The sequence below is a fragment of the Capricornis sumatraensis genome, chromosome 22 (assembly GCF_032405125.1).
Source record: "Capricornis sumatraensis isolate serow.1 chromosome 22, serow.2, whole genome shotgun sequence".
Taxonomy (NCBI): domain Eukaryota; kingdom Metazoa; phylum Chordata; class Mammalia; order Artiodactyla; family Bovidae; genus Capricornis; species Capricornis sumatraensis.
The window spans coordinates 19,833,389-19,859,920 of NC_091090.1; the positions used below are offsets into that span (position 1 = coordinate 19,833,389).

Below are 26,532 nucleotides of genomic sequence, written 5' to 3' on the forward strand. Positions count from 1 at the left end.
CTGCTTCCGCGGGGGTGGGGCGAGCCCAGAGCTCGGGGTAGGGGGCGTGGCCTAAGAGGCGCCTGCGCGGAGGCAGTTGGAGGGAGGCCCGATTCCCCTTTGTTCGACTTCGCCATTTTGCGAGGCAGCGGCAGTGGCGGCGGCAGCGGCGGCTGGAGCCTCTGATTGGGTTTCGGGGTCCGGTACTGGAGCCAATCAGCGCGGGCAGCGAACCGGGGGAGCGAGGCACGGTGAGTGTGAGGAGCCAATATCCAGCGGCCCAGAGCCGGCCCCAGCGCCCCGATTGGCGGGTCTCGCTGACCACTCAGGAGAGGCCCAGGCGCCTGTCGAGCCCCGGGAGTCGAGCTGAGTCTAGCCGAGCGGGGCGACCTGCTGCCCCGGACCAGAGCCTGCGAAGCTCTCCGGGGCACTCCCCACCGAGGCCTGCAGGGGGCCGCCCCGCGAGGGGATGGCGCCCTCGGGAGCACGCATCTCGGGGCCCAGACCCGCGCAGGGTGCCAGGGCCAGTTGGGGATGCGTCGCTGTTCTTCCCGACCCTTTGGCCCAGTTTCTCGGGCCCCAGACCCGGGGGTGTGGGGTTTGCCTGCCACAAGGCCCCTATGTTCAGGTATACACTCACTCGAGCCTAGGCAGTTTCCTCCTGGTCTTTCTGGTCTCACAACTTAAACCTGCCCTTGCACTCAACACGCGGCGGCCCCCGGGACGGGAAGTCTCCCCCCGCGGGGCCCGCGCACCCCTCCCCTCCGTGAGGGGGCCTGTCCTGTCTGCAGCCCTCCTAGGTGGGGAAGGAGGACCAAGGAAGACGCGCGCCGTGGCCACCGGGCCCCGCGTGCAGCGCGGAGAGGGCCCGACCCGCCCCCGCCTCGACACTCTGCGGGCCCGCCCTCGCCGTCCCTCTGCAGGGGGGGGAGGGGGAGGGGAAGGGGTTCGTTAGTGCGCCCCCTTCTCGGACCCCGCTGCGCCCCTCCTCCTAGCGCACTCCCGGGTCTCCGGTCCCGGCGCCGTTACCACCCCCTTTTGGCTCGTCATTTCCTCTCTTCCCCGCCCCGATCGCCGGGCAGAACCGCACACCTCCGTCCTGGAGCCCATCCAGGCGGTGTCCCTTCCTTGCCCGGGCTGTAAGCCCCTGTGCATTCGGTGCCTGGAACCTCGCTCCTGGAAGATTGCGAGCTCTGTGCATTCCTTTCCCCCGAGGCTGCACAATTCGCTTTCATTAGTCTTAATCTGTTGTTGCTCATCTCGTGGATTCTCGCTCCCTTAGGAATGTAGTTTCTTTTCCTTTCACCTTTCTGTGTCACTTCGAACATGTCAGACTTCACTCATTAGCTTGGTTCACAGCCATCTCTTAGTTTTTTTTTTTTTCCCAGTATGTTAACGTTTTTTTGGGTATTTATAGAAACGTAACAGTCTTCTGGGGTTTTCATTAGGGTGAGAGGAAATCTCCTTTGACAGCCAAGTATCTAACAGTATGAACCAGGCGTCCATCTGCTGGGGGGAGAGTGATTAGAGGTCGATGAGAACCTTCCCAGCCTGGTGGAGATTGACAGGTGAACAGGTAATTCATATCTCAGGGTTAGTGCTGTAACGGGGCCAAGTTCAATTCTGTGATGTGTGAGCTAACGACAGCCTCGGTGGAAGGCCAGCATTGCCACACTTCTAATTGGCCTTGAAGGATAATGGGATTTCTTTGGGCAGGAAAGAACGGAAGAGCATTGCTCACAAAGAGAAGAGCATGTGCTGAGGCACCAAACTGCTGTGTTCGGGGGAAGAAGAAAATGTTGGGCAGTGGGCATTTGTGACAATTCAGTAGGCTGGGAAACGCAGTTGGTAAAACCGCTTGTATATTTTGCTAAGGGGTTTTTCAGAAGCAGTTATTTTGTGGAGATTTCAGAAGAAGTCTAGAAGCACTTTTTTTTTTTCCAAGTTTGGAAAAATAAGTTACTGGCTTATGAGATTCTGCTCCACAATAACAGCTGACTTTGGAGGGGAGGAAGGGAGATTTTTCTCCTAGGACTTTAGAATTTTTTATTCAGGTGTACTATTTTTCAAAGTACAGCAGTCCTTGTTACATACAGTCAGCCTTTAGTATATGATGCCTGTGTTTATAATCACATTTACTGAAGTCATAACTGGTAAGTTTCAGAAAGCTACACTAGTGCTCTTTCCACTACTAAAAAATTGGGGACACTTTTGTTTTCATTTTTGCCATGAATTTTTTATTGTTGAACACATTTTAAAAATTGATTTGTAAAATATCTGATAGATGGGGCACTGTGATTTAGATATTTTTTTAGAACGTTTACCTTTGCCTTTGGAGAGGATAAATACCTTGGGACTTAAAGATGGTAGTATGTGTCACTTTAAAATCAGCAAACATTTTTGCTAGACTTCTTTCTAATAGACAGTTATTGTCTGGTCATATTATTGCTAAACCCCTCTGGAAACCCTACCTATTTGCAAAAGAACTTCCTTGCCTGGAATTTTGAGTGCAGTAATCTGACCTTTAGCTTTCTCTTGACGTGTGGCCTTTTAGCCTGCTGTTTTATATGTGGAAATTTTTCTCTTTGTTTTTATGCTGTGTCTTCATTTGGAGCACTCCATTCCCTTCCACTTCGACATGTGTAAATCCTACTTGTGCTTAAGACCAGGTCAGATGCCACATTTTTTCTAAAGACTTCATGACTGTCCCCAGTTTCTGTCCTTCAAACTCTTTTGTTTGTTTTTTTCCTTTAGGGTTTGGGTATAGATTTTTACTCCTTTACTAAATTTAAAGACTTTGAAGTTAAAAACTTAATAGTTTTCGTTTTCTTTCTAAAACCTTCAAGACAGTGTTTGACAGGTGGTCCATCGTTAGTGGGGATTATGAAATTAGGAGCTGCAATCCAGAAACCTTTTGGATGATGGGGATACAGGACAGTTCTTTGTTCTCTAGTCTTCTATCAAACATAGATCAGGACCTGTTTGTTAAGTTGTGAAGTCAATTTAGTGGGCCAATGCTGGTAATTTTTTACAGTAGGATAGAGAATACCACCATTCATCTTAAGTTATACTTACAAAGATCAGTTATGAAACTTTTAGTTACTTTTTAAAATATGTTCTCAGTGCATTTGTGATACGAAATGTGTTTCTTACTGTGAGCTGTCAAAAAGTTTAGAAACTGCTCTTCTAGTCTTTGCCTGGTAGTGATGATCAAATATGATAATTCTGCAGGGTTTTTCACTTGTTTATTAAGGTTGAGTTTCTGGTTGAGTTAAAACGTGTGTTGGTCCAAAACAAATGGATTTTTAAGTAGTTAGTTGCATTTCAGGTTCTGTACCTTGAAGTGAGGAGGAAGAGATTTTCTTGCTAACCAGAATAAACATATGTTCTTTCTGTCTTTGAGGAAAAGACATTCAAACTTTGAGTTAGGAGCAAGAACTAGACAGGCTAAATCCGGCTCACTTAATTCTGTCAGAATGTGGGCAGAAAAGCACTTCAGGAAAGACGATGTCAGATTATATTGCAGTTCTGCTAACTAAAGCTCACAATAATGGGAACACATGGCTTCATAGAAGCTGGTGGCAACCGTTCTTCACCATTGGCAGTCTAAATATCATCCTCCAAGCTGAATCACTCCTTCATTAATATATGACAGGAAATTGCTGTTAAACTTGAAACCGCTTCTGTTTTGACCCATCAAAGTATAGTGGATTTAAATGTTTTTAAGTTGTAGTATTTATATGATGAGAATAAATTAGTTAAAACCTGCATGATATTTTATCAGTCATTTCTCTACACTTCCAGTATGATGTAAATTTCTGGAAATTAGGGGTCAAGGAAAAAAATCTCACACAGGAAGGGGACTGAAGGTGGAGTGGGTTGTTAAAATACAGAGGACATTCCTTCCTGATCTTGTTTTATTAATCAACTCTTTTGAGATATAGTTTAGACATAAAGGATAATCATTTTAAGTGTATGTTTTCATGGATTTTGATAAATTTATACACAAATGCAACCACCACCATAATGAAAAAATAAGGCATTTTATCACCCCCAGAAAGTTCCAGATGCTCTATCCCAGTCAACTTCCCTCTTCCCCCTTTTCCATTTCCAGGAAACCACTGATCTGCCTTCCGTCTCTGGATTACTGTTACCATCTCAGGGATTCATATAAATGAAATCACACTACTCAGGACCTTTAATTTTTAATTTTATTAGCTTAGAAACATAAATGCATTGTGGATATTGCAGTTAGAGACAAGATAGAATTTAGGAAAGACCATTCACTTCCGTGAAAGAGCCACTTAGTCTGGCTGAAAATCTGGTTTTCTGTACTGTTCCCAGAATCTCTGAGGAGCCAACTCAGTCAACCAGTTTAGAAGAGACATATAAAAATCAGAAGGCTGATTTGTCACTATGCAATGAGCATTAACTGTTGGGTTTACTTGTGTTACTGATCATATCTGCTCCCTGTTGGCTACTGTATATGTGAACCCAAATTATAGCTAGATGCGTGTTTGGTGAGCATTCCATTAGAGCAAGGGTGGTGAGATGAAGAACCATATGGCCAGATACACTGTCTGGCTCAGCGGCGTAGTCATCCTGTCACTCGTTTATGGCTCTTATCCTCTGTACCGATTTGGTTGTGAGTAATAGACTTGATTGAGCTTTATTAGATTTTCCTCCCAACATTTAGTATAAAATTTTTTAGATATACAGTAAAGTTGAGTTTTATAATAAATACCTGTGTACCCGCCATCTAGAGTCTGCTCTTAATGTACTGTACTTGGCTTTTTAGAGAGGTGTCTGTATATATCTATGTCTAAACCTACTTCACCCATCAGTGCTGCTGCTGCTGCTGCTAAGTCGCTTCAGTCGTGTCCGACTCTGTGCGACCCCATAGACGGCAGCCCACCAGGCTGCCCCGTCCCTGGGATTCTCCAGGCAAGAACACTAGAGTGGGTTGCCATTTCCTTCTCCAATGCATGAAAGTGAAAAGTGAAAGAGAAGTCACTCAGTCGTGTCTGACTCTTAGCGACCCCATGGACTGCAGCCCACCAGGCTTCTCCGACCCATCAGTGCACTTCTTCCTAAATATTTGGGCATTCACAAATAACTGAGACACTTTACAATCATGGTGGGTAATTCATCTTATCCACCATGTGTGGATTTGTGGGGAGAGGTACATGGCTTTGCTGCTATGATGTGCAGCTCATGTAATTCAGTGTAACTCAAATGTAACTGTCACTCAAATTTTAGAATTTATGGAGGCCTGGAGAAAAGTTTGGGAGAAGATCTAAAGGTTTTGAATCAAGCCTTTATTCAGGGTTCTCATTATTACTTCAGTTTATCTAATCATGTCCTTATTTCAAAAAGGAGCTTTCAGCTGTTAAAGTGTATGAGAAGAGTAAATTTGGGCCTTGACTGCATATTTAATGATATTTGTTGCTGTTATTCAGTTGCTGAGTCATTTCTGACTCTTTGTGACCCCATGAACTGCAGCACACCAGGCTTCCCTGACCTTCACTATCTCCCTGAGTTTGCTCAGCTCCTGTCCATTGAGTCAGTGATGGCATCCAACCATCTCATCGTCTATTGCCGCCTCTTGCCCTCAATCTTTCCCAGCATCAGTCTTGTCCGGTGAGTCATTTCTTCACATCAGGTGGCCAAAGTATTGGAGCTTCAACTTTTAGCACCAGTCCTTCCAATTAATATTCAGGGTTGATTTCCTTAAGGATTGACTGGTTGGATCTCCTTGGAGTCCAACGGACTCTCAAGAGTTTTCTCCAACACCACAGTTCAAAAGCGTCAATTCTTCAGTGCTCAGCCTTTCTTATGGTCCAACTCTCACATCCATACACGACTACTGGAAAACCCATAACTGATTTATATGGACCTTTGTCGGCAAAGTGATATCTCTGCTTTTTAATTTGCTGTCTCGGTTTGTCATAGCTGTTATTCCCAGGAGCAAGTGTCTTTAATTTTGTGGCTGCAGTCACCGTCCACAATGATTGTGGAGATCAAGAAAATGAAACATGACACTGTCTCCACATTTTCGCCATCTGTTTGCTATGAAGTGATGGGACCGGATGCCATGATCTTCATTTTTTTGAATGTTGAATTTTAAGCCAGCTTTTTCACTCTCCTCTTTCACCTTCATCAAGAGGCTCTTTAGATCCTGTTCACTTTCTGCCTTTAAAGTGGTGTTGTGGGCCTATTGGAGATTGTCGGTATTTCTCCCAGCAGTCTTGATTCCAGCTTCTGCTTCATCCAGTCAGGCATTTCACGTGATATGTACTCTGTATATAAGCTAAAGAAGCACGGGGACAATACAGAGCCTTGACATCCTCCTTTCCCTATTTTGAACCAGTCCGTTTTTCCATGTCTAGTTCTAACTTGCTTCTTATCCTGCATACAGGTTTCTCAGGAGGCGGGTAATGTGCTCTGGTATTCTCAGGAGGCGGGTAATGTGGTCTGGTATTCCTGTCTCATTAAGAATATTCCACAGTTGTGATCCAAACAAAGGCTCTAGCATGGTCAATAAAGCAGAAGTAGATTTTTTTGAGGGGGAGGAATTCCCTTGCTTTTGCTTTTTTTTTTCTTAATAGTATTAAGAACTTACAAAATTTTAATGTTTGAAGTAATTGTAGAGACACAGTATCATTGTGATAAAATGATAAAGACAAAAGAATCCTTACTCTTTGGAGGCAGATGCTGAAGTATTTATGGAGCTGTGGAGTAATAAGGTGTCTGGGATTTGCTTCAAAATAATGCAGTCCATGGGGTCACGAAGAGTCGGACTCTGGCGACTGAACAACAGCAATGCAGGGGGAGAGTGAATGAAAAAATGGATGAGATATATGTGAAATAAGATTGACCATGGGTTGAAAATTGTTGAAGCTGGGTGATTGCTATGGGGATTAGGTGGAACATTATAGTGTTCTCACTATTTGGGGTATATATTTGAAAATTGTCATTAAAATTAACAAAGGGTGGGGTGTTATCAGGCATTCAGATTCATGATTGAGGAAAATGTAGATTTTTTTCAGAAAAAAATTTTTCTTTAATCTGCAAATAGCGTTTATGGAATTCCTTTTTATTTATTGCTCTGGATTAAAGCCCAAACTCCTAAACCTTCACTGTATCTTTCTTACTTAACACTAATAAGCAATCTGTTGGACTTCAGATCTGGGTAATTACGCACTAAATAATAAACCCTAAAATTTTAAATTTCATATCACATTTAGTGCAAATGTGTTACAAATTAAAGGCACAGTTCTCTAAAGTACATGTGCAGGCCTGAAAATCTGTGTTAAATGGGCCTTGTAAGAAATTGATACTGTAACTTAATGAGAATTTCTGAGGTGCAAGTGTTGCTCTAGTAGTACTGAAAGGGAAGGTTGCTGATGAGAAATGACTAAGCATTTTTAAATATGTTAAATGGCATTGTCAAGATGATATTTAACATATTAAATGTTAATATGTTAATGCATATTAACAATGAATTAAATATCTCGTGAGGCCTTGGCTAACACTCTCAGTTCACTTTCCTTTCTTCCCTCTCTATTAGGAGTGCATCTGGCAGTCCTCTAGGATCTCCAGCGTGACACTGACTGTGGACGGGACTCTGACTTGGAGGGACCATGGAACAGTATGCAGCAAACAGCAACAGTTCAGCAGAGCAGATTGTTGTACAGGCCGGACAGATTCAGCAGCAGGTATGGAAGGAAAACTGCTTTAAATGTCACAGCAGTGGAGGTGATAATAGCACTTCTCAGTTCTGGATTTGAGAGGCATCAGATCTTCTAGTGGGTCTGGTGACTTGTGCTGAAGTACTTTTTGATGATTGGATTTATTGTGATTTCTCTGATTTTCTCTGTTCAGAAGTCTATCCAGTCCATAATTACTTAGAATTTGGTGTCATGGGTTCCTGGTTTAATAAACTGCCCCCTTTTATCTTACTAGAAATCAAAAATACCTAGTCTGTTTTCAGATGGAGCTTTGAAGGGTAGTTTTGTTTTCCTGCATTAAATTTGGTTGTTTCTCTTATTGATTAAGCCATCTTGTGGTCTGGTAAGGCTTTGGCCACAATCGACAAACCAAGATAGCTTCTAAGAAATCCACTGTTTAATTTGATCCATCACACTGTTTATTTTGAAAACCTCTAGTTCAATATGAAGGTGATAGGTATCTATAGTTATGGATAAACACATATTAGAAAGGATTTCTGCTGCTGGTTTATTCCTAATTAAGATAGGTTGCCTTGAATTTATACACAGATTACATTTTCTGATTATATATACCTGGGTTTGTTTTAGGAAAACTTCTCTTGTTTTTTCTCCCTGAAAGAAAATAAATTTATTGTGCATTGATTTGGCCTGTAGGCCAAAATTGAAAATGTTTCCAAAATGGGACCTAGATAATATAGAAAAGTAATTAGTGGGGGTGGGGGGGAGTAGGTGGGCAGTGGGTGTTTTGATGGTGAGTTGTTCTATCTAATGACCAAAGGAAGGAGCTACTTCTTATTAAAAGAGATTAATTGTCAAAATTCCTTTGCTGGCTTTTCCTTCCACACAACTACAGCTTCTTTCAGCTGCCTTGAAAGGAAGGGAGATTCCACAGAGGACCCTCCATTCATTCATACCAGTGCCCTAGTGAGTGAATTCTTGCTCTGTCTGAAGTTACTACTAGGGGTAATAAAAATTAAGTTGAATCTATGAACACATTGCTTCTAAGGTAGTCCAACTGAGTAGGAGTAATCCTAGTTTGGGGACATGAGGGCAGTGACGTCATGAAGATGTTTTTGTCTCATAGTGATTGCTTTATTCTTCCTTTCTGGTGATTGCATTCAAGTTCCAGAAGTTCTTCATTGTAGCTTCTAGGCTGCTAAAACCTGATGAACTATTTTGTTCTTGTGAACTCATTTGAGGAAATAAAAAGAACACTAAATGCATGCAGAAGGATCAAATGCTTAATTTTGGAGGGAAGGACTACATTAAAAATTTTTTGTTAATGATGTCAGCTACATCGATGTTTTTGAGTCATGGAAGTGTATTTGAGTTCTGCTCTGGAGACAGAAGACTGTAATCTGTAATTTGTAAGACAGAAGTCTGTAACCTGTTACCTTCAACAAAAAGCTTCAGTATAGGGAGTCTCCAGTTCGAAAGTCCTGTGTAGGGTGGGGCTATTGAAAGAAGACCCTTCCTCTCCCACAAGAGGTAAGGTGATCTCATGTCTTGAACTATACATTTCCTTCCTGACACATTTCAAGCTCTTCCTGTTCCTGTTCTCAGCAGCAGGGTGGTGTCACTGCTGTCCAGTTGCAGACTGAGGCCCAGGTGGCATCCGCCTCAGGCCAGCAAGTCCAGACCCTGCAGGTAGTGGTGCTCTCTCTGACTCTCTGTAAGCACTGCATGAACCTCTCTCCTCGTGTCTGGTGCTGTTCGTGGTAGGACCTCACGGAGGGACGGCAGAGCCAGTTGCATGACTTTGGTGCTGCTAACTTGCCTTTGAGGCTTATACGATGCCAGTTTCCTAATGCTTTGTGCTAAATCATATAGTGATGCTGTACCAGTTTTCTGAAAAGTGCCATTTGGCTAGTATGTTTTTGGGGAAATACCTGAGAACAAATCAGTGAAGAAATTCTTACAAGTGGCATTAGAACCTATTTAGAGCTCAGATTCTGTAATAAGATTGCACGGTAAATTTTCTTGAACTTTGTATTACAATAATAGAGAAGAAAATGTATACATTTTACTAGGCTAGATTGTGCTTTATTAAAAGGACACCTCAGATATAAAATAATGATTGCATTTGACAAGACTGATCTAATCACTGAATCTTGTTAATCTCTGCTATTCTATTCACTATTTATTTTTCTTGGGGAAGTCCTGACCTTATTATTGGATCTGCAGAGATTGCCCCATAGCTCTTGGTTGGACAGAAGAGAGAGATGCTGTCTGTAAATCTTAGGTATTATAGCCACCGTAAGAATTCCTACTTAAACAATGCAGTTTCTTAACATTATGTATGACCAAGTTAAATACCTAAATTGGGGTTATATTTGGGCCAGGTCCTATATAAACAGAAGGAATAAAAGTCTTTTCCGTATTTATTAGGCTACTTTAACTAAAATGACCATATTTTTGAGAACTTGGCAAAGTTCAAGTACCCTGCTTTTTTTTCTTCTCTGAATGGAATGAGAAGGACCTAGAATGTAGAACTGGCATCTCACTCTACTGTTAGTGCTGCTGAGCAAGCATCCTGCAGCGAACTATCCCTTACTGTAATCATTTCACTTTACCCTTTCAGCCCTACTCCCATACCTGCCACTCCTAATGTTTGATGATATACAGCCAATTCTAAACATAAATTAAGCTGAAATAAGCTGAGTTTGTAGGTACTCCCAAACTATTCAAATCTCAGAGTTCAGCAGCTTGATACTCATGTTTTTCATGCTTGCTTCATCTTATTGATACATAAAACAGTATTGTCGTTAACCACTTGTGGAATGGGAATGTAACATGCTCTTAACTGTATGGCTTCTTGTCTGATGCATGTATCCTTGTATCATCATATGTTGTAAAAACAGCAGGTTCCTTGGAGTCGCAAATGGTTCATCATGTGCATATATAGCCTGTCAGCAAAGGGAAAAGTTACGATGATGGATAGCCAGAAAATTACAAAAACAGTTGCTTAAAACTTGTTTCCTTCTTATGCAGATTTTACTTAAAGAAATGGAAGCACTTTAGAGATAATGGAAACCTTTCCTCTAGGCCTCTGATTATTTGTGGAGAATTTTAAATAGTTCTTTCAGTTAGTTATGCAACAAATATTTTTAAAAATCTTTCCTAATAGAGCATGTAGAAACATTAGTATACCAAAAGGAATTTGGTTTGGGATGGGGAAGTGAGAGGAGAAAAGCAGAGGAGAATCAGATTGTAAAATCTTTAAATAGTAAAGTGGAATTTGTCAAGGAGCAGTTTAACAAAACACAGAATTTGAATGTTCCTAAAGATTCCAATATGCTCATAGGGGTGGGGAGGGCTTAATATCTAATCTACTAATCTAGGACAGATTGATCTTTTAAATAAATACTGTTATTTGAACATACTTTCACTGGCATTGAGAATGATTATTTCAGATATACAAATTTTCTTTTGATCTGTTACAAATCGTTCCTCAAAATAAAGATAGAGTCTGAAAGTTTTGGATTTTCAGCGATTTTGTTGAACATTTCGATTCATGTCTAAAGTGGTTTGTTTTTTGACTTTCAGAATGCATTGGGACTCAAGATGTTACAGCACTTTCAGTGCCCTGGGTTTTAGAGTGATCCATTTACTCATTGGAGATTGAAAATTGAGAGTTTTTTGGTACTGTTGAAAATTTGTATAATGCTCATGCTTTTTAAAGCTAAAAGAACTATGCAGATATTGCAGGGTCCAGTGTGAGCAGTCCCACCACAAAAATTGTAAACTGACCAATATATTTCTAGGCATTTATACTAGTAGGCTCGTTAAACAACCACGGGACAAGAATTCTCAGTGGTGAGGTAGAGGGTAAAAGGTATGTGTTTCATTTATGCTTGAGAAACTGTAGGGAGGAAGGGTATTCTACATAAGCTTTTGGAGCTGCTTGATAGCTCACCTGAAGTCATTACCAGGTACAGTTTGATTTACTCCTTCCAGGTTATTTAGAATTTGCACTCCAACCACCATCCCCAGCATCAGCCCTCCCTCTCACTGCCTACTGTCCAGTCTTCACCCGAGACTGTTCCTGGATGTTGGGCTAAAAAGGCAAATATAGTCTTGATGATTTGATTAAATACTTCTCATGAGTTTAGCCTGTATTTGATGATAAACACCTTGTATCTATTGAGACTTCCCAAAGACTCTGCTTATACCCCATTTTATCTGACTTTTAAGTATTCAGCTTGGCACTTAGTTACAGATACTGTCTTTTTGAAGAAGACTCCTTGAGGATGAGGACCTGAAATTATTTTCTTGGTGTCTCTCCTACTTTTTCCTCCTCTAGCAAGACAGCAGAGTAGTTGCAGTGATTGTCTTTAGGTAAAAATCATTTTGTGTCTTATGTTATTTCATTGTTCTTATTTTACTTTATTCTAGGTCCAGGGGCAGCCATTAATGGTACAGGTCAGTGGAGGTCAGTTAATCACATCAACTGGCCAACCCATCATGGTCCAGGCTGTTCCTGGTGGACAAGGTCAAACCATCATGCAAGTACCTGTATCTGGGACACAGGGTTTGCAGCAGGTGAGTGGTATTTTTTTTAAAAAAAGAATTTTAGAATATCGGGATAGAAGTTTTAAGAAATAAGTTGTTACAAATTGAAAATTGATACTGTATTTAATTGCTTCTTAACCTTCCTTTTGCATTTAGTTGCATTTAGTCAGTTTCCCACCTTTGTAGTGTCAGTGATAGAAAGCAGAGCTGTAGAGAAATAGGACTTTTCTGGTAAGGGCTAAGGTATTAGAGATGATCTTGAATCAATGTAGGTAATATAAAAAGAGAGCTTGCTAAGTCATTTCAGTCGTGTCCAGCTCTGTGATCCTAAGGACTGTAGCCCCTCCAGACTCCTCTGTCCATGGGTTTCTCCAGGCATCAGTACTGGGGTGGGTTTGTTACCAAAAGAGTGTGGAGAGTCTGGCTGCTCACTGCTCAAACGCCAATCAACAGGCCAGGTTGGTGGAAGGGAGACAGGAAAGTTTGCTTTGTTTCAAATGCTGGCAACTAGGGAGGGGAAGGCTGGTGGACATCTGTCCAAAGGCTGACTTTCTCCCCACCTCCCCACCAGTGGCAAACAGTGAGGCAAGAGCTTTTGTAGACAGAAGGAAGGGGCTACATACAGGAACAGCACAGTCAGCTCTGACAGTCACCTTCAAATTGCTCTTCAGTGGCCTGACCACCACCATCCTAGTTGTTTTAGGTGTAGTTAATTGTCAGTTCCAGGGTCTGTTTGTCACCATTTCTTTGTGGCCAGTTCTTGGAACTGCGGCACTCACGTCCTGGGTACAGTCTGACCATCGTGTAGTTAGCTTCTCCACCTGGTGTTTTATTATCTGTAAGACAGCTCACAGGACATAGCTCAGAGTATTATCTCTAGCCCTTGAGGAAGAACTGGAGGTCCTCGACTATGCTTCCTGACTACAGTACTATTATTAGTCTCCTTTGACTGGTTTCCTTTGTTTCCACGTTTCTCACTTCTCTGTTTAAACTTATTGTTTGACTCAAGTTTGCCACAGACAACAGGCAGGCAGAGGACATGGTTAGGGGCAAGGACTGTAGAGTCCTGTTCCATTTCAGGTTGCCATGCCCTCCTCTAGGGGATCTTCCCAACCTAGGGATCAAACCCACATCTCTTCTGCGTTGGCAGGCAGGACCTTCACTAGTGCCACCTGGGAAGCCCTTATAAAAAGAGCATCTAGTTTAGTAAAAGTCACCATCAACGTGTCCTTTGTTGGCTCTTCTGGGCACTGAGGGGGGAAATGTATAGTCTGCTTTGGAGATTGTTGTTTTGGGTCAGAAATATTATCCTTTTCATTTCCTTCCATGTTATTTATAACTTATCTAGCAAGTGATGAAAATATTTCAGTCCAAGCCTATCACACACACCTCAAGCTATACTTAGAGCAAAATTTATAACCTTGAATATTTTAAAAGAACTGAAAATAAATAATTTTTTTTTAGGAAGTTAGGACAAGAAGAAAATGAGCAAAAGATAGGTTAAAATGAATGAAGTAGAAAACCAGCAAAAATGTAAAAAACTAAATAAAAGCTGACTCTTTAAACAGACATGTAAAGTAGTTAGGTAAATTCACTGGAAAGACTGATTCAGAAACAGAAAACAAAAGTAAAATTATACGCATTTTTATCTTGTTGGCAGAAATTTAAAACACTGATTATATCCAGTGCTAGAATGGGTGTAAAGAAAATGAAGCACATTATTTTTGTTGATTTTCGAATTGTAAAGTCCTTTTGGAAGATATCTCGCTCTTGAATATTTAAGCCTTTTGATGTACCTGTCCCACTTCTGAGAATCTATTCTTATAGGAAGAAAAGATAAATATATAGGGAGAAATATACAAAGACATTTATTGAAGCTTTATACAAGCAAAAAAAATTGTAGCCTGAGTGTCTGTTGGTAAAGAATCTATTGAATACATCATACTGTATTCATATGGTGTATCGTGTCCTTGAACTTCCTCAGTGGCTCAGTGGTAAAGAATCTGCCTGCGGTGTAGGAGACGCAGTAGACTCAGGTTCAGTCCCTGGGTTGGGAAGATCCCCTGGAGAAGGGAATAGCTATCCTCCCCACTATTTTTGCCTGAAGAATCTCATGGACAGAGGAGCCTAGTGGGCTATAGTCCATAGGGTCACAAAGAGTCGGATATGACTGAAGTGACTCAGCACACATTATGACATTATGTCCTTGTTAAAAAGGCTGAACTGTTGACTTTGGGGGAAGGGTTAATAATGAAGTATTTTTAGTGAGAAATAATTTACAGAGAAGTATATGCTTAAGTCATATCACCTTTGTATTAATAACTAATAGCCAGATCCCAGTGAGTGTGTGTATGTGTGTGTGTGTGTATATATATATATATATATATGTGTGTGTTTATGAACTTTTTACTAAAATTTTCTAAAGCTGCTTATATCTTCTGTGATTTCATTAATATCTTCATTTTTCTGGAGTAATGTAATATGAAGTGAAGTCTCTCAGTCATATCTGACTCTTTGCGACCCCATGGACTGTAGCCTACCAGGCTCCTCCGTCCATGGGATTTTCGAGGCAAGAATACTGGAGTGGATTGCCATTTCCTTCTCCAGAGGATCTTCCCCACTCAGGGATCGAACCCAGGTCTCCCACATTATAGGCAAACTGTCTGAGCCACCAGTTGAAAAAAAATTGAGCCATGCTTGATAACCAAACTTTTAAGTTTTGCATATTCCTTTGTAGTTTTTGCACACCTCTTGGGCATAGTTGTAATACAAGCATATAGTTTTTCTGTTATGGTTTTGTTTTACTTTCTTTTATTTTTAAACTCCTTCATAGGAGTCAATTTGGTGAATCAGAATTTGTAAGTTAACTGTGTACTTATTTTGTTTTTTTTTCTTGTTTTTGCTTTTATAGGTAAGGTTACTATAAATGTATTTGAATTTTATAGCTTTATTTTTTTCACTTGAATTTAATCTTAGGGGAATATTTCTGGGAGTGGAAGAATTGATTGGGCAAAGGGTAAGGTCATTTTTAAGGCTATCAGCATATTTTTGCCAAGAGAGTTGTAGTCAGGATTAAAAATAGTTTCTACATTTCTGCATGCATAAATGTATGAGTCGTTAAATATACTTCAGTGTGTGTACTTGCCTCAATTTCACACTGCTATTTCATTTCTGTCCTTCCTCTCAGTGCCTCCTCTCCAGTCCCCCAGCTTGGCATGCCCTATTCTTTGTTGAATAGAAACAGTGTGATACAGAGCTAGGAAGACTGTCAGGAATGCAGTGACCTGAATTCATTTGCAGGTCTGCCATTAAACAGACTTTTCTCTCGGCCAAGTTCTTTGATTGTTGGTTTTCTCATTTGAAAAATGCAGTTTATATCAGATGATTGCTAGTGTTCATTTCAGCTGTAGATTCTGTGGATTTTGTAGGATTTTTGGCCTTTAAGAGAAGACACTGAAAAGGTTATCTTATTCCCCTCACTCTAGGCAGCACTGTAACTAATCAAACCATCTTGGAAAAATTATTTTCTGTTAATGTTGCATGACATGGCTCTAGGTATGATTCCATAGCCTCCCATAAAACACTTAAAATTTCAATCCATTTTTATTAGAGATTGCTTTAGTGTGTATGGTTTTTGAATAACCATGTCTTTTAGAAGTGTACTTCACCTTTTTTGAACTGTACCTTCTGTTTTAGAATTCCAGTTAAGCCTGTGCTCTCTCTTCAGATTAAGATCCGTGACGTGATAGAGACAATGGAGTAGAGAGCCAAGAAATAGATGTACGACTATTGGAAATTGGTATATAACAAAAACAGTGTGAAGTTTCAGTGAAGAAATGGTTCAAGAGTGGTATCAAAAAGGCAAATTGATCTCTACCTCACACTATATCAAAAATACTTGCTAGATAGATTACAGATCTAACTATAAAAAAAGCATACTTGGAAACTTTTATATTCTGTTCATAGGAATATTTTCTTTATGATGTGGGGTAGAGGATTTCTTAAAAACCAAAAAAAAAAAAAAATTTATAACTGAAAAACTTGGTGCATGTCAAAATATATCGTAAAATAAAGGTAGAAGACATAATTTGGAGAAGATATTTTTAATGTATAATGGGGTTTGTGTCCAGAATACATTTTTTTAAATTCTTTATATGTGTTGATATGAAAGTAACGCAAATAGAAAAATGGGCAAAGAATATGAATAGATAGAAGAGTTAACCCTATTGACCAATAACAGGTATTCCTTGCTATCCAAAACAGGTAGAAATAGATCCAGATAACCAGATAAATTTCTTGTTTATTTACCAACATTTTCTAATTTAATTTGTTAAATTTCAGTGTTGACTGCAGGGATATGTAATATGATAATACCCCTTTCTATACAAAATCTTTTAAGGATTTTGTGTGTGTGTGTGTGTGTGTATTTATAGAATTCCAGCTAGAAAATTTTAAAGTTACTTAATAATTTTTTTCAATATTTTGTTATAAAAAACTTCAAACATAGACATGAGCAAAGAGAATGATACGGCGAATCCTCATCACCCATTTTAACACAAAAACTAATATTTTACTGTTTAAATCTATTTTCATCTATTTCCCCTGACTCAAGGATTATTTTGAATATATGCACTACCATTTCATCTATCAAAAATACTTCAGGGTGTATTTTTAAGTGAATAAGCTTTTAGAAATATATTCCCAGTGCCAGCAATATCATCTTTAATATCATCCACTATCCAGATAGTGATCAAAATTCCCCAGTTTCATAAGTGGAAAACAAGCTCTCTCTAATTCATAAGAGAGAAGAACAGGACTTGTGTTTTTTTCCTCTCCAGAGCATTTCCTGCCTTGTAGATGAATTTGAGTAGCTAACACTCCAGGACCAGTGGCAACCAGTGTCAGCAGGGCACTAATCTTGGTGTTCTCTTGTGCAGATACAGTTGGTCCCACCGGGACAGATCCAGATCCAGGGTGGGCAGGCCGTGCAGGTACAGGGCCAGCAGGGCCAGACCCAGCAGATCATCATCCAGCAGCCTCAGACAGCTGTCACTGCTGGCCAGACGCAGGTAACTCCACGGTCTCTGCACGGCGTCAACAGAGGCGCACAGCTGCTTTGCGAGGGTCAGACAACTGGGTAGAGTGTTTCACATGTAGTAGAAACGGGGAAGAAAACTATCACAGAAATGCCTTTTTCTCAAAAAGCACTGCATGGTCCTTTTTTCTTGTGGTGTCTTTGGAATTGTTACATTGTGTCATGATTTGTTCCCTACAGACACAGCAGCAGATTGCTGTCCAGGGGCAGCAAGTGGCCCAGACTGCTGAAGGGCAGACGATCGTCTACCAGCCAGTTAATGCAGATGGCACCATTCTCCAGCAAGGTACGAATGCCCGGCATTTCTGTTGGACTTTTGGGGGCATCCTGTTCATCTTGAGCAAATGACTGCTTTAGAAATTTTGTGATGTGTCCATTGATTGTTAGCTCCTTGTCACCAATATGCGACCAGTGCTGATTCCATTTCGTAGGAGAACTACAATAGTTGTTAAATTCAGCCACTATGACCCTAGGGATTATACAAGGTTTTTATTCTTTCTGAGAACTGTTCTCTAAATGGAAGATTAGAAATACGGAGTTTCTTTAGTGGTAGAGAAATATATCTCTGCTGCTTTTTTTCTTTTTCCCCCAGGCCACTTCATTATTAATTTATTGCAAAAGACTTTAAATGACCACTGTATGTAGCACATTACTGAAAACAGTTTTCTTCTCAAAGACACTCTAGTCTAGTAAGCGAGACATGAATGTGACCAAACAAATACCGTGCAGAACCCTTATTAGTGGTATGTCTTCTGTGATGGAAGGTTTGACTTGTGATTAAAATTTGGCAGTAGACGAGCCAGTGAGTGCAGGCAGTGTGCTCTCCTGTGACCCAGGAGAGCCAGAACAGGCACAGCTCAGAGAATGAGGGGCAAATCCTCAAGTGCTGCTGTTGAAGTCTGGGGGCTTGGCATGCCTGGTTTAATTTTAAGATGTAGTCCTGTAGCTGTCTGACTCATTGTCAGTTGAAAATAAACAGTTTTTTTAAAATCTTCATCCTGAAACAGGTCATTTATATAAGAACAGAGGCTATAGCTGAAGTCAGACTAACTCATAGAAAGGGAAGCCTCCAAAATATTTGGTCACCCACTGAAAACTTTTGGCTCAGTATGAGTAGTTTTATTCAGGACTAGAACCCATATAGTTATTAACGTCTCTAAACTTGTGATTACTTGGATTATATACAGCAAGCAAGGCAGAGAATGGAAGAGTGCTTTTTCTCCCCTTGGCTAAAAGAGCATGTGTTTCCAGAATTAATAAATGTGTGCCAGATAGAAGAGGGACTAACTGTGTTCCCTTCTTTCTGTATACCTGTTTTTTTGTTTGTTTGTTTTATGTTTTATTTTCTTAAAGTTACAGTCCCTGTTTCAGGCATGATCACCATCCCCGCAGCCAGTCTGGCAGGAGCACAGATTGTTCAGACAGGAGCCAGCGCCAACACCAACACAACCAGCAGTGGGCAAGGGACTGTCACCGTGACACTGCCAGTGGCAGGCAACGTGGTCAGTTCAGGCGGGATGGTCATGGTAAGAAACCTGATTTTTCATTTCATTGTCTATAGTTTATTTTTCCATGTATCTTTGTCTTTGAAAATTTCTTCAGCTTGTGTTTTAAAATCTCTCATGAAGCTTGTGTATAATCCTGACCTCTTGAGACTGAGATTCTTAAGACACAGTGGTCTACTTTTACAATAAATATTACAGTAAACCATAACTCATTCTGTGTACCTACTGTGTGCCAGAGACTATTCTAGGTGCTAGAGATATAGCAGAAGAAAAGCAGATGTAAATATTCACTTCTGGAATCTTATTCATAACTGAAATGAAGAGAGTTATAGACTACTAATCTTTGGGAAGTAGAAAGTATACAGCCCAAAGTGGGTGAAACAAAAACGTTAAAAATTAGAAAGATGTAGTCAATAGAGAAGCCAAAAAAAAAGGTGTGATGTAAATATATTGCGAAGAGGGGAAGGAGAGTTGACTGTAAACTCATAATGTCAAAATAGAGTGTCAGTGTACAATACCTAAAATGGGTAAGCTAAGAAAGAAGTATTAGAAACTACACAGAAGTGGAGGAGTCCACTAGAAGAAACAATATAACCATTTAAAGTTGTTATTATTGGGAAGGTAGTGGAACCTGATTTGTTCTGGAAAATGTGGGTTGAATTGTATAGTAAGTTAACAATTATGTAACTAGACGCTGTTAGCAGCGCTTGGTTGATCCTTTGAGCTCTTTTACTGCCTGTGATTACTGTTCATGACCATTAGATGGCAGCAGACATTCTTAGAAAATGGAGCTGTGTGGGGGCAAAAACCTGGACAGGGTTATGTTGTTGCTCAGTGTGGGTCCTTGGCCCCCTATTACAGAATCATCTGGAACATTTGTTTAAAATGCCGGCCTTAAGTGTAAATATTCTCCAGGAATCTGCATTCAACAAGTACTCTATAAAGCTACTCGTCGTAGCATTCAGAAGAACAGGGACCGAGAAATTATTTCCCAGGTCCATACTTCATGTTAGTACTTAATAAGCTCTGATTTTGCTCTTCACACAGATGGTACCTGGTGCTGGCTCTGTGCCTGCAATCCAGAGAATCCCTCTCCCTGGGGCAGAGATGCTTGAAGAAGAGCCTCTCTATGTCAATGCCAAACAGTACCACCGTATACTTAAGAGGAGACAAGCTCGGGCTAAATTAGAAGCAGAAGGGAAAATTCCAAAGGAGAGACGGGTATGTATAACATTGGGACGGATACAGGATGAGAACAGCAGGGTTCTACTTCTGAAATAACCTTTTATGTGGTTAGTTTCCTTGAGTACCTTCCAGACTTTGAAGTTGGATAGCTGTTACCTTTTGTAATGGTACTTATTATTGCTATATGGAGCTGCAACTATAACAGTTAAAAAATAACTACAACATAAATACCGTTTTATTGTTGTTTTGTTGTTTTTTAATCTTCCGTAAAGTCCAGAGGTGGACTTCCCTGGTGGCTCAGACAGTAAAGAATCCGCCTCCAATACACCCAGGTTTGATCTCTGGGTTGGGAAGATCCCCTGGAGAAGGGAAAAGTGGTTACCCACTCCAGTATTCTTGCCTGGAGAATTCCATAGACAGAGGAGCCTGGTGGGCTACAGTCTGTGAGGCTGCAAAGAGTTAGACATGACTGAGCGACTAACACAGAGTGCAGAGACCTGTTGTCCTGGGGTGTGGCAACCCTCAGGAGCATTCTCCTCCTGTCTTACTGTCCTGATTGTTTAGTGTGCTGTCCGTAGTCCAAGATGACTGCCTGGGCTCTAGCCAAGGAACAGAGGGAATAAGGAAACTTTCTTTCAAGGAAACATTCAAAAAGTTCCATAATCACATTAGCCAAAATTTAATTACATGGCCATACTTTTAATTACAAGGCCACGCCTGCCCTTTTCCATTTGCACACAGACTAAAATCCAAAGTGCTTACCTGCAAATAAGGCTAGGAAATGCCATCTCTTTAATGAGACTGTATCAGCTAAAATTTGGTTTGTTACTAAAGCAAAAGGGAGGATATATATTGGGGGGTAGGTGGCGATCTTTGGGGAACCTGTATTTAGTTATTACTCATTTGGCATTTACTTTCTTATGATAGTTAGATACGATTAGCTGCTGTTTGTGTTTCTCCAAGATTTCTCCATAATACAAGGTCATAATTGCCCCTGGTGGTTTTGATCACAGCCATCCTAAACTTTTGAGCATTGGAGAGCTCTGCTGCTTTCAGCTGGTAACTTGGTTTTTCTTGTTTTAGAAATACTTGCATGAGTCTCGGCACCGTCATGCCATGGCACGGAAGCGTGGTGAAGGTGGACGATTTTTCTCTCCAAAGGAAAAGGATAGTCCTCATATGCAGGTAAGAGGATTTATACTTTTTATTATTAGCTTTATTGCCTTGAATCTTCCTGGGTGGAAGCCTTCACAGTGTCCTCTTGCTATTTTCACACTAGGGACTAATAAGTCTGTAAACTGGATGCAACATTGTATATCTTAGAGTCCCTTTCTTCTTAAAAGAACTAAGGTCTTTGATCCAGTGGCCTTTTTTTCCTCAGTCTTTTCCAGTTACTACTATTAATTCCTTCTTGAAATTCTCACTTTTTTTGATTTTCAGAGAACAAGTTTATTCCCTAGGGTAGTGGTAGCAGCAGCTAACTCTTAACTGCTGTGTGCCAGCCATTACGTTAAGCATTTTATCATTGAATCTTTACAACAGCCTTGACCCCCATGAGGTAAGAATTATAGTTTCTGTTTTACATTTGAATCTGAGGTTTAGAGAGGTTAAGTCATTTACCTACAGTAAAATATCTAATAAAATGGTACAACTGAAATTCATGCCTAGGCTGTGTATAATTCCAGAACTTAGTCTATAGCCATACTGGTTCTTACATCTAATTTCACTGATTGTATCTTATTGCCATTTCTAGTCAATGTGTCCAAAGTAGAACTCTTGGTTTTTATTTTATTTTTAAACCTAAACCAGACACTCATCTCAATAAGTCACTTGTCCCTTCACCCAATTATTAAAGCTAGAGTTGTCCGGGTTTGAAGTTCTCTTGGTTTTAACTCTAAACTGTTCTCTGAATCAGCTTACTTTTTCCCTCCCAACTGCTGTCAGGCTAGTCTAACCCTCTCTTCTTTGCTTCAGTTAAGGCAACAGCTGTCTAATCTCCCTTCTTCTCCTCTTGTGCCCCTCTAGTTCACTCTCCACATCTTAGTGTCTGTATCATATCACATCACCAGCCTGCTCCCTTCCACGCCTGCCCTTCTCCATTTGCACACAGACTAAAATCCAAAGTGCTTACCATGGCCAGCAGGGCCCTGTAGGATCTAGCTCCTGCCCACCTGTGGCTTTATTTCCTCCTGCTGCTCGGTGTTCATGCTCTTGCTGTACTGTTCAAGAACCTCTGTCTTTAAAATAGCTTGTCTGTAAAGCTTTGCATGCCATCCTTTTGCATGACTGTCTCCATATCTTTTAGGTCTTGGTTTCTATCTGAGAGGCCATATCCAGAGGTTTCTTCTACTCCATTATTTTCTCACGTCTTCCTTTTGAGTGTAGTAATAATCATTTTATTTGTGTAACTGTGCAGTGGTTGTCTACTCTAGACTATAAGCTGTGTAGAGAGTCAAGAGTTGTTCCCCGTTGTATTTAGCATAATACCCATTCAAGAATGAGTACCAGTAAATTTTTGTTGACTAGGTTCCTCCCGTTATTCTGTTTCTCCCATACAGAAGCTTTATTCTGAAGACCCGTCGCATTCCAGCTTTACTGTGGTCCAGTCCATCTTTATAAGATAGTGCTTTTTTAATCACAGTGCTTAGTGCATGGTGAGAACTCAGTAAATGTTGGTTATTGGTCTTCCTCTTTGATCAAGACTCAGCCTTTTGTCCTGCCACCCCTAGAAATGTTTCAGCTTTGTCTTGGATCATGCCAGTTGAGGCTTCAGAGCCCTGGTATGGAGGAACTGAAGGTGGCTGTTAGGTAGTGGGTTTTTGTGTAGACGGTAGCACTGCGTGGTTTGCAGGATCTTAGTTCCCCGACCAGGGAGTGAATGTAAGCCACAGCAGTGAAAGCAGACCCACCCTGGGCCTCCAGTGAACTCCCAAGGACTGACCTTCGTCTTAACAGTGCAGGGTTTTGAAAAAGGCAGGCAGCAGGCAGAGTTTAGTGGAAAGAAGATTAAGTCGGAGCCAAGAGATTTGAGAATTAATTCTTGCTGGGCTTGTCACTAACTTTTTGATTCTAGTCCAGGCTTCAGGTTTATCTGCAAAATGAGTGCATTAAAGTAAATAAAATCCAATGTCCTTTCCAACCCTGCCAAGTGTTCAGTATTTAAATAATGAAAATATACAACATGACTTGGTTTCTCTAGGTCTTTTTTTAGCCACGTAGGGATCCTTAATCCTTAAGTGTGTAGAGCACAGCACAGGTGTTAAAAAAGTGAGATACTCTCTCAACTCTGGAGTGCTCTGTCATGGAGTGCCAGACCAGACTTGAAATCTTTTTCTAAGAATGAATTTTATTGTCTCTTCTTTCCTAGTGGAATTGCATTGTAGTCCATGTGTGTAGACAGAGTGTTTGTGTACTTCCACTTGGTGGTAAGTAGTGAGAGCCCTGAATTCCTGGTTGCTTTTGCAAAGGACTTTAATTGTTGCTATGCTTCCCTTTGTAGGATCCAAATCAAGCGGATGAGGAGGCTATGACACAAATCATCCGCGTGTCCTAACCCCAGGCCTTGCGATGGAGCCAATCGAGGCCATCTTCCTCACGCTGTTTCCCACCGTTCAGGGAAACTGATCACCTCTTCCGATGGGACACTGACGACCACATTCTGCCCTTTTCTACAGGACAGAAACCACTTAGTTTTTAATAAGTGGCTCAGTATTATAATTGCAAGGATGTCTGGCAAACTGAAGTTGCAAGCCTTTGTCTCACCCTTTCAGTCAGGACTTCTCTCAGACTGTTGCTGCCATTGACATTTCATGGATTGGGATGATGCAAGGGACTCATGCCAGCCCAGCAGTACACACATAGCACTTGTGTTGACTGGAGATGCCAGCCAGCCATCTGAGCAGAGAACAACTTTCTCAACCTAAACTGCAATTGGGGAAGCTGCAGCCGATTACTTCCCACAGATTCTGAACAGTACCCATCCCTCTAATGGGAGATCTCAGGCTGACTGATGGACCTTTTGTATTCAGAGATGGTTTCCAGGCAAGGAAGCTCCATCTCATGATATGGAAACAATAAATTCTGAGATACATTCATCTAATCTGTGGTAATAATAAGAATCTCTTCTACCCAGATGATAGATTGGGATTTTTGGACTCCAGCCAAGAAAAAGTTAACTCTGGGGATAGAATGATAAAAGATTGAAGCACTAAAAACATAGATTGCTGGATCTCTTGGCTTTCACAAGATGTGGTCTACTTGTCTGTCTGGTGACAGGTCATATCGACCACAGTTCTTGCTGAGGCTACTTGTAAGATGATTTTGAGGGTACTGGACCTTGAAACTGCCTTTTCTTAGTAGAAAACAAAATTATACAACTTCTTTACTGAAGTAGTGAGGATATGTATAGTAACTCCAAAACAGCAAAACTGGAGATTTTCAATCATAGGCTTTGTGACAGCATTTGGGGAATAGAAAGGTTTGTGTGTGTTTCAGTCCAGAAGGACAAAGACTAGTATATATACCCTTGTGATGTCATATAGCATGATTCGCCAGTGGATGGATGCCTGGGATGGATCATTATAATGAAGAGAAGAATTTACATTTATACTATAACCTTTTAACAAGCATGGAAAGGGAGGTCTGAGATTTGATTCTTGACAGTTTCTGGAAAGCACTGTTTAGTCAAGCTAGCTGGGACCTAATCCAGGTTGCCTGCTAGAGTGTGGGGTGGATGTTGGCTTCACTCCTACTGTGCTTTGTGCTGGCCCGAGAGAGGGAACGTTCTCATTTTTCCCATGGCAGCTGATTCTTTGGTACCAGTTTCCGCTCGTTTCCCCTTTGCTCCATAAGTCTTGTGCAGAAAGGCTTTCACTTTGCATCCATGTTCTGGGGGTAAGGTGGAGATAGAGATTCTTGCAAGGTCAGGAGCAAGGCTGAAGCCCCCAGAGTAGGCTGTGCGTCAGAAAAAAATGTTTCTTTTCTAGATGTGGAACCCTGGGAGAACTAAGGTGATTTCAGAAGAGTTGCTGGTTTTTTGTTGTGGTGGTTTTTAGAAACAAGGAAAACTTTGTAATTCTTTCAAAGAACATTTGGTTTTGATTTTAATACCAAGACTAGCCGATTGGCTTTTCCTTTGATATCACTCTAGCTGTATTAAGAGGGAAAAGAAATTAAACCCACCAAAGAAAACATCACAAAAGAAAATCAATGTAATGGTACAAAACAGAGGTACAGAGCTGTGCAGAGAAAGCAGGAAGTGAAGGATCTCCCTAGTCCCTTGAGTCTACTCATCTGTCCTAGCTTCCAGATATCAGGAGGGGTTGACCCTTTGGTATTGACTTTATTTGGTAAGCCCCAGGTTCTTAAGATGACATTACTAAAAACAATGAGGAGTTTTTATCCTTTGGTTTTGTTTAGGAGTCTTCAAGATGCAGAGTTCAGAAGAAATTCCTCAGACCTAATTTCTAGTACTTAAGCCAACAACAGTTCTAAAATGCTATTTATTTGTGTCTGTAAGATTGTACATATACTACCAACCTCATACTGTTGGGGATTTTTTTCTCACAAGCTTGAGTTTAGGTTTTTTTAAAAATGAAATGCTTCAGTTGTCATTTTGTCATTGCATTTCAGATAGCTCATGACCCTCTTATTGTGGTCATTTTAGCACATAATAACCCACAAAGTGGGGGTGAGGTTTGGATTTTTTTTCTTTGTTACTAGAAGTTCTTTTATTCATTTGTCCTTGTGACTGTAGTGATGCAAAAAGAGTGAATGGATGAGTGAATAATTGGTTTAATACATAGTTATTTTACTTAAGTGCTTTTTTTGGCAGGACAATTGTAAATGTATATATTTTAATTGCACTGGTACATTGATCATGTCAGTGTCTATACCACTGGACCAAAAGAGCATTTTTAGAGCATTTTTCTCGCTAATGGATGTCTGGTAATAATGTCTTGATTTTCCTTCCCGACTCAACTACATAGAAGGGTTTGGGGATTTTTTCCCCCCTCAGCAGTGGAAGAAGCACAGGTGATGGATCATTGATGTCATTTCAATTGTTATTTTTTAAAATAAACATAAAAATGCTAAAAAAAAAAAAAAAAGTGTCTTGAATTTTGAGGAGTCTGCATCCCATGGGTTCCAGATTGTGTTTATTATGTATTGCAGTCTTTGTAAACACATGTGCTCTATCTATGGACAGTGTCAAACTTGGAGCTGTGTGTTGCCCCTTCAACTCTCTGCCCTTTTGGCCCTCCCACTCTCCTGAGGAGATACTATTGCCACCTGTGGGTTGATCATACATTTATTTGATACTCTCACAAGAGGCAATAATTCCACGAGTAAAACTAACCCTTTAGTTATCACCAAAACAGCATTGACGTGTACAACTAAACACAGTGAAGATGTGATTTTTAATTTCTTTATGCAGAAAAGGACGCATTTCTGTGATTGTTAAAAATCCATAATATACTCATCCTTTTATTTTTAGTGTTTTAACAAATAGGAACCACAGACCGGCAAC

The 26,532-nt window shown here is 40.7% G+C and overlaps 1 protein-coding gene across 3 annotated transcripts; it reads left to right on the top strand.

The window, feature by feature from the left end:
* The first annotated feature begins 136 nt into the window (after window positions 1-136).
* On the top strand, window positions 137-26,020 carry NFYA (nuclear transcription factor Y subunit alpha). 3 transcript variants are annotated; one of them, XM_068994289.1, is made up of 10 exons: window positions 137-230; window positions 7,550-7,697; window positions 9,273-9,359; window positions 12,105-12,251; window positions 17,159-17,290; window positions 17,497-17,602; window positions 18,670-18,842; window positions 19,869-20,042; window positions 21,090-21,191; window positions 23,506-26,020. In XM_068994289.1, the coding sequence occupies exons 2-10, from the start codon at window positions 7,623-7,625 to the stop codon at window positions 23,557-23,559; spliced, it is 1,050 nt and encodes a 349-aa protein (XP_068850390.1). In that variant the 5' UTR covers window positions 137-230; window positions 7,550-7,622; the 3' UTR covers window positions 23,560-26,020. The 3 variants fall into 3 exon arrangements, with proteins under 3 accessions (XP_068850390.1, XP_068850391.1, XP_068850392.1); XM_068994290.1 differs by lacking the exon at window positions 9,273-9,359; XM_068994291.1 differs by lacking the exon at window positions 9,273-9,359 and having other exon boundaries at window positions 18,688-18,842.
* Window positions 26,021-26,532: the final 512 nt, after the last annotated feature.

What these genes read in the sequence shown, in the direction of transcription:
- NFYA (XM_068994289.1), top strand. Translation starts at nt 7,623, where the DNA reads ATGGAACAGTATGCAGCAAACAGCAACAGTTCAGCAGAGCAGATTGTT. An exon ending in CCGGACAGATTCAGCAGCAG is followed by an intron (nt 7,698 to 9,272) that starts GTATGGAAGGAA and finishes TCCTGTTCTCAG; the next exon opens with CAGCAGGGTGGTGTCACTGC. An exon ending in AAGTCCAGACCCTGCAGGTA is followed by an intron (nt 9,360 to 12,104) that starts GTGGTGCTCTCT and finishes ACTTTATTCTAG; the next exon opens with GTCCAGGGGCAGCCATTAAT.